The sequence below is a fragment of the Bicyclus anynana genome, chromosome 25 (genome assembly GCF_947172395.1).
Source record: "Bicyclus anynana chromosome 25, ilBicAnyn1.1, whole genome shotgun sequence".
NCBI lineage: Eukaryota > Metazoa > Arthropoda > Insecta > Lepidoptera > Nymphalidae > Bicyclus > Bicyclus anynana.
Window position 1 is genome coordinate 8,803,168 of NC_069107.1, and position 13,808 is coordinate 8,816,975.

Below are 13,808 nucleotides of genomic sequence, written 5' to 3' on the forward strand. Positions count from 1 at the left end.
ATGGACCGATTTTGAAAATTCTTTTTTTGTTTTGTAGGGTTTACTTCCAGGGTGGTCCCATTTTTTTCATGTCAGGATCTGATGATGGCATCCTGGAGAAATTGAGGGGAACTTTCGAAAGTTGTAGAGACGGCTAGTACGTTTGTTAGTATTTCCATAAGGTATTTTAAACCACTACAACTTTATGAAGGTTTGGAGTTGGTCTGATGATGGAGCCAAAACACAGACGAGGGAACTCGTCAAGGATTTACAGCAGTCACCTTTTGTTTGGGCTTGATTAATTTGTATTGATGAGTACTTTCCACCTATATGGGTTGTGACTGTATTAAGGGTCTGGTGATGAAGACGAGGGACAGCGAAGAGAACTCCTCGACGGTTCACAGTAGCTACCTTGTGTTTGGACTTGATAAATTTGTATTGATGAGAACTTTCCACCTAGATGGATTGTGACTGTATTAAGGGTCTGATGATGAAGACGAGGGACAGTGAAGAGCACTCCTTGACGGTTCACAGTAGCTACCTTGTGTTTGGACTTGAAAAATTTGTATTGATGAGAACTTTCCACCTAGATGGATTGCGACTGTATTAAGGGTCTGGTGATGAAGACGAAGCAAGTGAAGAGAACTCCTCGACGGCTCACAGTAGCTACCTTGTGTTTGGACTTGATAATTTTGTATTGATAAGAACTTTCTACTTAGATAGGTTGTGACTGTACACACGCAGTGGGTATGCTAACACTAAAAATAAAAAAATAAAAATTTTATTAAAAAAAATTCAACCGACTTCCAACTCAAAAAATAACTTTAACTAAAAAGCAAAAAATAACATCCTACCTATGTGCTACCTTCTGATCAGTTTGAAGGCGGTGCCAAGCCAGTGTCGTGTTTTAATTAAAGCTGTTTCTGGAATAACCACAGAAATTTTGTAGTTTAAACGTATTTAATTAAAACATCACTGGCTTGGCACCGCCTTCAAACTGATCAGAAGGTAGCACATAGGTAGGATGTTATTTTTTGCTTTTTAGTTAAAGTTATTTTTTGAGTTGGAAGTCGGTTGAATTTTTTTTAATAAAATTTTTTTCGTCTAGTTGTTGTTGGCGGAAGTGTTGTTGTAGTTACAGTATGTATATAATATGCTTCAAATGTATCTGTGAATTTGATACAATAGAAAAAACATCTTTATTAATAGCCGAGGGATGATGACATTTTTTTAAATTGTATATAAATTAAGAGTATGCGAATAGTAAAGCAATTTTGTAAAAGTAACAGGGTGTCTGCGATCATTACTTTCGGAGCTACAGGTATTTAAAGAGTCAGATTTACGGCGCTGCTGCGGATCCCTGAAAAACGCCCCATACAAAATCGCACGAACTTATGACGTCGTACGTAGGTAATGAATATCTTTGTTATTTGTGCGTTTATGTTTATAGTTCACATATTAAAAGCTAAAACTCTATGAATTTTCATCTAATTACGATAAAAGGTTTTTAATAGATTTTGAAATTTTATAATCTCATTTATTTTGCAAATATCCAGACAATCTTTGCTTTTAATGTATAAATTTGTTAACATTGACCCTATTTACCCAAATGTATCATAAAAATCAATATATTTAAACCTAGTCATCATCCCCATTAAGCATCATCTCAGACCAATTATTGTGAACCTGTCTTGCTAGACGTTACTTTTCTGTCATAGAATATGATCAACGATCTAATGCGATTATAAAAACTGTCTCTATAGTATCAATATTTCGTAGTTGTAATCGTGTTCGTGTAAAAAATAAGTTTTTGTGTAGTTGAGTGGCGTAACTGGTAATTCTGGTTGACTTAGTTTAGTTTAGTTAGATACCAAATCTTAGCTCGTTTTTTTCAGAAAATGACAGACAAATTAGTTCGTCAATATGACATGACAGGATGTGTGATACAGATCCTTCTATAATTGGTCTGAGAGATTTATTATTTAATTTTTATATTTAATTATTATCTGTACTTATTTATGTATATTTTAAATGGGTGTATAACCTGAAGTAAATAAATTATTATTATTATATATTATATTATTATAATACATGATGAATGACGGAACCCATTTATACATAACTAGCTGGCGCCGCGCGGTTACACCCGCGTGGTTCCCGTTCCCGTAGGAATACGGGGTTAATATATAGCCTTTAGCCTTCCTCGATAAATGGGCTATCTAAAGAATTTTTCAAATCGGTCCAGTAGTTGCTGAGATTAGCGCGTTCAATCAAACAAACAAACAAACTCTTCAGCTTTAAAATATTAGTATAGATTGATTGTAATTGAGCTTGTTGTGGGCTCTTCTCGGACCAAGTCGCGTTTGGAACCCTCATAACTTTTACTTTAATTATCATCATTAAATCATGACATAACTTGAAGTTTCAACTTGTAAAGTAAGCGTAAATGAAATAAATATAATTTTGAGTTTGAATGTAAGCAGTCATACATGACAGGGGATGGACCCACCAGTCTGCTCTAATGCGGGGTGATGGGTCGCAAAAGTTTACCTGTTAAAAATGCCAGTTGGTTTTTATATTTTTATAGGTTTTAGGATTAATTTGACACCTATCTCTAACAAAGCTTGTACCTATGTTTGTTTGTTTGTGTTACATGTGTCAAGTTATACAAATACTAGCAGACGCCGCGCGGTTTCACCCGCGTGGTTCCCGTTCCCGTAGAAATACCGGGATAAAATATAGCCTATAGCCTTCCTCAATAAATGGGCTATCCAACCCTGAAAGAGTTTTTCAAATCGGACCAGTAGTTCCTGGGATTAGCGCGTTCAATCAAACAAACAAACAAACAAATAAACAAACTCTTCAGCTTTATAATATTAGTATAGATTCCAGCACACTTACCTGTAGATGGAGTAGTGGCAGTCATGTCCACTGCAGTGCAGTTACTGCCTTGAAGTATAGCGACTTTGTCTATTCGCGGAATTACGAAAAACTTATTGCAGGTCACTTCTATGATAATCTAAGTAACAAAAAATCGGATAAGTGCGAGTTGGACTAGCCTGAGAGTTCTTTAGGATCGTTAAAATTTAAGGAATCTAATTGCAAAACTAACTTAAAACACACTTGATTTTATCAAAAGCTCCGTTTGTCAGGGATGAGTTAAAGTGACGTCATGAAAAATATAGACCTTCATGGCGACAACGTTTTGGCTCGTATTGCCAAAAAAACATTTAAAAATTGAAGTGAAAACTTCAATTTTTAAATGTTTTTTTAATCACGTAAAAATAAATTTTATAATTTTTTTTCAATACTGATGAAACAATAATGAAAAGTTTAAGACCATTTAAAAAAAAGTGTAAGTAGCCTATTGCACCATTAGATAGCTGAAGTATTTGTATTAAGTTTTTGCACTTCGTTATCGACCTCAGAGCTCAGAGCTCAGAGGTGAGCCTTGACCCTTATTCGGCTCACCTCTGAGCTCACTGGTGAGCCGTCATTATAAATCATAAGTATCGAAAAGAAAAACCGTCAAAATGCCCTCAAATTAGCAGCGCTTCCCTCTCCATTGTATTTCCCTTCGACTTATCAGAGTCCTAAGTGCAGTAAGCCGTGAGCCCTTATAGACCAGTGTATATGACCCCTGCTTCTGATTCCGGAGGGTGTGGGTTCGAATGCGGTCCGGGTTAGATATCACGTGTCTCAAACGTTGAAGGAAATACACCGTGAGGAAACCTGCATACCAGAGAATTATCTTAATTATCTGCATGTGTGAAGTCTGCCAATCCGCATTGGGCCAGCGTGGTGGACTATTAGCCTAACCCCTCTCATTCTGAGAGGATCGTCGTCATCAACCCATATTCGGCTAGTGAGTCATTCTGAGAGGGGTAAGGCCAATAGTCCACCACGGTGGCCCAATGCGGATTGGCAGTCTTTACACATGGAGATAATTAAGATAATTCTTTGGTATGGAGGTTTCCTCACGATGTTTTCCTTCACAATAGAGACACGTGATATTTAATTTCTTAAAATGCACACAACTGAAAAGTTGGAGGTGCATGCCCCGGACCGGATTCGAACCCACACCCTCCGGAATCGGAGACTCGAATAAATAATATACATATAGAATTTTTGTGGCATATTGTATTGTTTTTTTAATGTTTAATATGTTGGCGTGCTTTAAATAAATAAATAAAAAAACACAGCTACATTTACAAGAAAAATGCATAAAATTTATTTTTACCTGAAAGTCATCATCGAATTTCTTAAGTGCTGTCACAGGGTTAATATGTGCGTCATAATGACCTGTCGTTGCCTTCGCCTCAAAGAGTATGTATTCCTTCTTCCCTATATTGTTGTTCTGAAGCAACTCTGTAAGTGCTACATTAACTGGTTTTTGATAAATCCGGATTGTATATCTATAGGTATAAAAAAAAAAAAAACATACATACAGTCGAACGTAGAACCTCCTCCTTTTTGGAAGTCGGTTAATAAAAGCGATTACCATTGAGACGCGATAGCCCAGTGGATATGACCTCTGCCTTCGATTCCTTATTTAATAGGAGGGCGTAAGTTCGAATCCGGTCCAGGACATGCAGCGCCAACTTGTGAGTTATGTGGATTTTAAGAAATTAAATATCACGTCTCAAACGGTGAAGGAAAAACATTGCGAGGAAACCTGCATACCTTTTTTTTTTATTCTTTACAAGTTAGCCCTTGACTACAATCTCACCTGGTGGTAAGTGATGATGCAGTCTACGATGGAAGCGGGCTAACTTGTTAGGAGGAGGATGAAAATCCTTTTCGGTTTCTACACGGCATCGTACCGGAACGCTAAATCGCTTGGCGGCCTTTGCCGTGGATTGAACCCAGAACCTCCATCTTGTAAATCCGTCGCGCATACTCTCCAATTCTCTAGATGTGTAAAGTTTGCCAATCCCCATTAGCGTGGTGGACTAAGGCGTAACCCCGCTTATTCTGAGAGGAGACTCGTGCTCATCAGTAAGTCGAATATGGGTTAATGATGATGAGACGTCAGCTAAAAACAGACCCCGAATACTGTAAACTTACAGCGCTGTGACATCGTTCGTTACCTCGAGGTTCGAAACCTTTGTTTCATCGACGAGTGTAAGATAGCGGAATCGCACCCCAGGTTTTGCAACAGGGTCTGGTTAAGGAGGTTTAAGGGCGAACGAAGTAGCGAGCGTCCACCAGTATACTATATTGTACTTAGTCATCATCATCATCATATCAGCCGATGGACGTCCACTGCCGGACATAGGCCTTTTGTAGGGACTTCCAAACATCACGATACTGAGCCGCCTGCATCCAGCGAATCCCTGCGACTCGCTTGATGTCGTCAGACCACCTGGTGGGTGGTCGGCCAACACTACGCTTACTAGTGCGGGGTCACCATTCCAGCACTTTGGGACCCCAACGTCTATCGGCTCTTCGAACTATGTGCCCCGCCCATTGCCACTTCAGCTTCGCAACTCGTTGATCTATGTCGATGACTTTGGTTCTTCTGCAGATCTCCTCATTTCTGATTCGATCACGCAGAGATACTCCTAACATAGCTCGTTCCATCGCCCGCTGAGTGACTCTGAGCCTTCTTATGAGGCCCATAGTTAGCGACCAAGTCTCGGAACCATAGGTCATCACTGGCAACACGCACTGTTCCAAGACTTTTGTCTTCAGGCACTGAGGAATTTCGGACGAAAAAAATTGTACTTAGTATTGTATTATAATTAAGTTTGTTGTTAGTCCATTGAAATGTTACATTTTTTATAATACATTTGCTCGTAAAGTATCTGTTATTCCAACAATTTCAATATTGTACTGTATCTCATTACGAACATGGGGCGTAATGTAAAGTAAAACTAACTTTTTCAAAAGAGCAACTGATGAGTTTCTTGCCGGTACCTTCTCAGTAGAACCTGCCTTCCGAACCGGTGGTAGAATCTTTACAAATAGTCAACTGACGTGCTTGTAAACTGAGCCTACTTAAATAAATGATTTTTTATTTTGTATTTGAAAATGCGCATGTGCTGTAATGTAATATAAAACCTTTATCATCCGTCTAAAAACGAACGGTACTCTTTCAAACCTTAGCAAAAAGTTTTTATGTAAGAAAAGTGCTCAACATTTTATGAATAAAATTAATTTTGTGAGATGAAATATAAATAAATAAATATTTTATTCTTTCATTTTAATAATTTTTACAATAAATGACAACCATTTATCTGTAACAGAAACACAAAAATATTGCTTTTTTTGATGAAATACAGGTATAGATGCAAATTCATTTTCAGAAAGTGTGTGTACTTGCAAATGTGACGTCGTATGACATGCGTGCGCTTTAATAATTACAGCCTTTGCTTCCTTACTACAGCTCTCGCCTTTGGCTCGAGCTGCAATTTCACCTCGGATGTAATTTTCAACTTACTGCACTTATATCATAACTTAGGTAGGTACTATTAGGCCGTACCCTGCTTTTTTAGGGGACGCATCTTTATTTATTTGATGATTAGCGGGGACAGTGGAAAGCTAAAACCAACCAACCAACCATGGCTACCATCTTGAAAATAGTTGAAATGGTTTTTACGATATATCTCTTAAACAATTTGTCTGATAAAAAAAAACGTAAACATTTCACCAAAAAATGTATCTTTTCAATGAATGAATGTATAAATTAAACCTGCTGCCATATTCTTGAGAGAAAGGGAAGCCAGACATTGGCGATTCGTAACGCGTTACGTTACGTCCACTAGTAAATAAATATGTCAACAATCCACTTACCCAAGACCAGTTTGGATAATAAAACTGGATGAAAAACAGCCTGTTTCAGCCAAAATACGATCGTAAATTGGGGACAGCAAACGAAGTGCGGTGTTTTCTACTACTAAGTAAGCGTAAAGAACTCCTGACTCTGAAAATAAGTTTAACTTGAAACAACTTGCCTGATTTAGAATTTAACTAACGAGAGTGTTTATACGCTACAGCCGCCAACGCTGGGTTTTAACGCATCGCTTTTTTAACTCTTGTGCGAATGAGTATTAATTTACTAGTAGACACCACGCGGTTTCACCCGCGTGTTTCCCGTTCCTGTAGGAATACGGTGATTCTAGCCTATAGTCTTCCTCGATAAATGGGCTATATAACACTGAAAGAATTTTTAGAATCGGACCAGAAGTTCCTGAGATTAGCGCGATCAATCAAACAAAAAAATAAACTCTTCAGCTTTATAAGATTGTTCAGTATTTCAGAACTGAATTATAATAATATGTTTTATCTGTTTCCGAAGGAACGCGAACGACGCATTGGCCGTCTCGTTCTCGCAATCTCTCTCTCTCTCTCTCTCTCTCCTCAAGATGACGATTAATAAATAAATTAATTAAACAAATAAAAAAACCCGACTGCATAAAGTATAAAAAAAAACTGAAAAGAAATAAAACAAGCTCAGTCCAGAAGTGTAGAAAGCAATTAGAAAACGTACGGTAATAAAGAATATTACATACATACATACATACATACATATATACATACATACATACAAGATACGCGCGAAAAACATAACCCTTCTTGCAGTCGGGTAAAAACACATCATGAAAAGTGCTCTCGAGTTTTATTTAAAAAAATAGTGAATCAGTTACCTTATAACATGCAATATCAAGCTAAATAAGTAAAGTAAAAATGAAATCTACATCAAATCCTACTAATATTATAAACGCGAAAGTTTGTCTGGATGTTTGGATGTTTGTTACTCTTTAACGCCGCTACTACTGAAGCGATTTAGCTGAAATTTGGAATGGAAATAGATTTTACTCTGGATTAACATAGGGATAAAAATCCCAAAAAAAATCTATAGTTTCCCGAGATTTGCAAAAACTGATGATTTTGATGATATGAATGTTTGTTAATCTTTCACGCCTCGATTACTGAACCAAATTAGCTGAAATTTGGTATTAAGATATACATATTATAGCCTGTATTAACACACTACTTTTTATCCCGACAAAAATCTATGGTTCCTGAGGGATTTGTGAAACACTAAATACCACGTTGACGAAGTCGCGGGCGTCCGCTAGTATTAATATAGATTATGAAACATGTGATCATGGGTGGATGCTGCCGTTAGCGTCAGCGACTAGTGCTCAATAATGAGCCGATTATGGGAAATCAAAATTAATATTGGAGCGTCTAATTTTTTGTGTACCACGTCCACAGTCGTTCACAGAATCGAAAGTCTTTCCATTTACCCTTTTGTTGAACCAGAGCCAGTCAGTCATGCGCCTGTTTATCGAATACTAGCTTCCTCCAGACTTCGTCCGCGTGGAATTTAGTTTTTCACAAATCCCTCGGAAACCATGCGTTTTTCCGGGATGAAAGTGTGTTAATCCAGGCTATATTATATCTCAATACCAAATTTCTACTAATTCGGTTCAGTAGTCGAGGCGTGAAAGAGCAACAAACATTCCTACAATCAAAATCATCAGTTTTTGCAAATCTCGGAAAACCATGGATTTTTTCGGGATAAAAAGTAGCATGTGTGTTAATCCAGAGTAAAATCTATTTCCATTCCACATTTCAGCCAAATCGCTTCAGTAGTAGCGGCGTTAATGAGTAACAAACATCCAAACATATATCCAAACATCCATACAAACTTTCGCGTTTATAATATTAGGAGGATGCTGTGATCACACCAAGAAGGTGCAATCGTACTTAATACGTTGTATGTTATTTATAAGCCGTGATAGCCTAGTGAATATGACCTACGCCTCCGATTCCGGAGGATGTGGGATCGAATCCAGTCCGGGGCATGCACCTCCAACTTTTCAGTTGTGTGCATTTTAAGAAATTAAATATCACGTGTCTCAAACGGTGAAGGAAAACATCGTGAAGAAACCTACATACCAGAGAATTTTCTTAATTCTCTGCGTGTGTGAAGTCTGCCAATCCGCATTGGGCCAGCGTGGTGGACTAAGGCCTAACCCCTCCCATTCTGAGAGGAGACTTGTGCTCAGCAGTGAGCCGAATATGGGTTGATAACGTAACGTAACGTATGTTATTTATAATTGTAACATGGTTGTAAACAGTTTTGTGATCCAAATAGATAAAAAAAACAATGTTTATTTGTTTTATATAAAAATTACCGTCTCTGTGCCATTCGTCAGTTGCCTGGGGATCATTTTTCCAACCGCAGAAGTTGTTGTTGAAATCACAACTTAAAGAATCTGTAAATATAAGTTAAAGTTAATTACAAATTTTTAATTTAATTAAAATAAATTAATAATTTAATTTTTAATAGACTAGCGGCTTTGTCCGCGTGAAAAGCGATGCAAACTTTCAACCCCTATTTTACCCCCTTCTTTTAAAATATTCGCATATTTGATGTATAAGAAATAGTCCATTAATCATTTTGCAAAAAAGCTTCAACACCTTTTCAACCCTTTAGATTTTTGAAAAATCTTGAATCACATTATTTTTAGTATTTAATTCTATTTCAATTATTATTTAAATGATTTTTAATTATTGAAAATTCCTATTTCACCCATTCTTACTTAATTTTCTCGACAAAAAATTCTATAACCTCCGTATGGTCTCACATCGTGCTGAGTTTCATTTAAATTCATTCAATAGTTTCAGCGTGAAAAAAAGAAAAAAAAATGTTTCACAAAAAGACGGACAAACATATTCGCACGAGAGTTAAAGAAGCGATGCGTTAAAACCCAGCATTGGCGGGCGTAGCGTATAGTATGAAGTTGCATAATATGTTCTATTTCCGCAAAAAAAAACGAAAATAAACTCATTTACCCTTCTTCAAAATTAATACTTCACAGCTCTGGCCCATACGCAATGTCAATAAAAATTTACAATAACCAGACCGTATACGTAATGAGGAGAAAGATATTGCTTTCAAAAAGAAATTAAGGGACTTTCTAGTCGAAAAGTGCTATTACACGGTAAATGACTACTTGAATGATAAATAGAACCTAAAATAAAATCGGTCTCCCTATCACTCACTCGACAAAAGGCTACGCCCAAACTGGGTATCCATAACTTGCATTATGTAATAAAATGTAACTTGTATAATTATTATTATATTGTATAATGTAATGTGTGGTATTGCTTGATTATTAAATAAATAATAAATAAATAAATATTTCCAACGCCCATAATACGGGAAAGCATTTGTTGTATATGAACATTTTTCTAACGTACGTTAAAAAAACTCTCGTGCGAATGAGGGCTAGGCATCTTACCGTTTAATCCTAGCGGTTGTTGTGCCGTAACTGTTGTTGGCGGCGGGTTTTTGGTTGTTGATGTTGTTCTGTCTGTATGGGGTAAAATAAAATAATCAAAAATATAATAGAGAAACACTATAATAAATAAATAATAAATATATACTGTCGAAAGACAAGCGATAAGACGTCATTATGGAGGGGATGAAAACAGCAAGCCTATATGAAAGAATTAATTAAATCGGTCCAGTAGTTCCTGAGATTAGCGCGTTCAACCAAACAAACAAATTCTTCAGCTTTATAATAGCTCGAGTCTCCTCTCAGAATGAGAGGGATTAGGCCAATATTCCACCACGCTGGCCCAATGCAGACTGGCAAACTTGACACACGCGGAGAATAAAGAAAATTCTCTAGTATGCAGGTTTCCTCACGATGTTTTCCTTCACCGTTTGAGACACGTGATATTTAATTTCTTAAAATACACACAACTGAAAAGTTTTTTTTTTGTTTTGGAGGTGCATACCCCGGACCGGATTGAAATACGAGCATACAGCCTCCTTTTTTTCTCCGTAGTCTGGTAAAAAACACATAGTATTGTGGATCACTTACCGATAGCATTAAACATTGCGCAAACAAATAAAACCACTAAACACTGGACAACCATTTTGAATAAACTCGATATCAAATTAACATAATTAAAATAGTAATACATTCGATTTCTAACTTTACTTTACAATTCCAGCATGATAATGCTGGGAATGATGGAACTGCACAACGATATTTTACACTCGAGATATGGCACTAGCGCGTCGATACAAAGTGGCTAATTGTCTTAATTTCGTTTAGTCGCATTGTAAACAACGAGAGTTATTAAAACATAATCATTATTAACCCATATTCGGCTCACTGCTGAGCTCGAGTCTCCTCTTAAAATGAGAGGGGTTAGGCCAATAGTCCACCACGCTGGCCCAATGCGGATTGGCACGCAGAGAATTAAGAAAATTCTCTGGTATGCAGGTATCCACACGATGTTTTTTCTTCATAGTTTGAGACACGTGATATTCAATTTCTTAAAATGCTCACAACTGAAAAGTTGGAGGTGCATGCCGCGGACCGGATCCGAACCCACACCCTCCGAAATCGGAGTCAGAGGTCATATCCACTGGGCTACCACGCATCATCATCATCTACTATATAAAAATAAGTCGGGTTTTCCTTCCTGACGCTATAACTCCAGAACGCACGAACCGATTTCCACGGTTTTGCATTCGTTGGAAAGGTCTCGGGCTCCGTGAGGTTTATAGCAAAGAAAATTCAGGAAAAATTTCAACAGAAAAGCGGGAAAATCTTTTTTCACATACAGCGCTTTTCTCTGATACATATCATGTACTACAAACCAATATTGTCGGGGTAGGGTAGGGGTAGTTGAAAGTTTACATCGAGTTTCACGCGGACGAAGTCGCGGGCGTCCGCTAGTCATATTTAATTTAAACATAATAATACCTAAATATTGTCTACAATGTAGAGTTGAGTGTTTAGGAAGTGTAAAACTATGACGTAAATATTAATAATAATAAAACACTTTATTACACCAAAAACAAAATTTTACAAAAACAAACCAAGTAAAAATACAAACAATGGTGTAACGGCGGCCTTATCTCTAAAGTGATATCTTCCAGGCAACCGTTATTATGAGGAGTTCACGTTTACAAAGAGAAGTGGTTGGTGCGCAAATATCGACTTAAAATACTGTACAATAAAAAATAAATGAAATATACTTACATAAACTAAGAAAATTAAAATACATAAATACCAATATTAACATTAATAATATATATAAATGAATGTGTGCGCACAGTGGAGTAGAAACTTCGGATCACTTTTTGCGGCAATTTTGAAACAAGTAACCTATCCCGTTGTAGCCCGTTCAGATTAATCGTGCAGTTCCAATGATTTTATACTATAGATACATATCTATAGTATAAAATCATTGGAACTGCACGATAGATACATATCTATAGTATAAAATCATTGGAACTGCACGATAGATACATATCTAAAGTATAAAATCATTGGAACTGCACGATTAATCTGAACGGGATACAACTATGCAGGAAATAGCGATTGTATTTATCGTTAGGTATAATGTAGTTTATTTCGAGATAGATAGATATTTAGGGATTCTTATTTAGTTAGTTTTGATCTCTCCTTTTAGGGTTCCGTAGTCCACAAGGAACACATATTGTAAAAAAAAAGTTTAAAATATTTTTTTTTTGGGGTACAAATTCATCCTTACTTTCCTTACATGCAAAGTAGGAATCCGGTCCGGGCATGCAACTCCAACTCAGTTGTGTGCATTTTAAGAAATTAAATATCACGTGTCTCAAACGGTGAAGGAAAACATCGTGAGGAAACCTGCATATCAGAGAATTTCCTTAATTCTCTGCGTGTGTGAAGTCTGCCAATTTGCATTGGGCCAGCGTGGTGGACTATTAGCCTAACCCCTCTCAGTCTGAGAGGAGACTTAAGCTCAGCAGTGAGCCGAATATGAGTTGATAACGAAGTAGTCCATATCTGAGGTTGGGACCGATTCATGGGTTTAGTTGGAAATAAAAATAAAAACAGTTTCGTTATATTTATTTACAATATATGACGGATAACTTAATGTAGAGAAACAACTTAAAGGAATGTCTAAAACTTTAATGAGGTTTCTATAGCTCACTTATTGCAAATAAAGAACACACATGAAATTAAATTCATATATGACAAACTTGTCACAAATTACACACAATTTATAATTTAAAAAGAATTGCTAGGTTCTACGTTAATCGTTTACAGCACGAAATGCATAGAACATGAAACTAAACACAATATTATTAAGAATTTTAAATCAAGAATACAGTTTTTACTCACAAAACAGGAGCTCTGCATTAGAAGAGTATTTTCTTCATAATAATTCCACTCCCTACGTAAGCTATAAGGAAAGTTACTTAAGAGCGCGCTGCACGTCGGTACGATATGGATAAAATTCGAAGCGCAAGCGAGACGCCGAATTGTGACTTTCACGTGAGTGAAAAGCACGGAGCGATTGACGCGCGACGCAAATTTTATGACGTGAGCGCCAAAACCATTTTTACCTAATTGCAAGTGAATTAAACAACATAACGAAAAACAAAATGGCCATGTACAAGATATATACCTAATTTTCTATACAAAACAAAAATTTAAGAAAATAAGTTTGCTTTTCCTGAGATTGAAAGCAAAATGTGAGCAAAACATGTATTTTTCAAAAAAATAAACTATCAAGAAAAGTTTTACAAATTGAGTATTTTGTATAGTCATAACAAAGCTAACACTTTGAAATATCATTTACCCAAATATCAGGATCCTAACTTTCCAGAATCTGAGATCCAGAACTATTTGTAACCACGAAATTTTACATATTAGGGTAGGGGTAGGGTAGCGGTAGGGTAGGGGTAGGGTAGGGGTAGGGTAGGGGTAGGGTAGGGGTAAGGTAGGGTAATGGTAGGGTAGGTTTATGGTATAGAAATAGGGTAGGGGTAGGGTAGCGGTAGGGTAGTTGTAGGGTAG

General features: G+C 36.8%; 1 protein-coding gene across 1 annotated transcript; it reads right to left on the minus strand.

Moving 5' to 3' along the window:
- Positions 1-1,064: 1,064 nt before the first annotated feature.
- On the minus strand, positions 1,065-10,928 carry LOC128199499 (uncharacterized). The gene is made up of 7 exons (XM_052889432.1): positions 10,827-10,928; positions 10,239-10,310; positions 9,129-9,209; positions 6,775-6,904; positions 4,220-4,394; positions 2,881-2,998; positions 1,065-1,147 (listed from the first exon to the last, which is right to left on the minus strand). Exons 1-7 carry the CDS (start codon positions 10,879-10,881, stop codon positions 1,065-1,067), a joined length of 714 nt encoding a protein of 237 aa, XP_052745392.1. The 5' UTR covers positions 10,882-10,928.
- Positions 10,929-13,808: the final 2,880 nt, after the last annotated feature.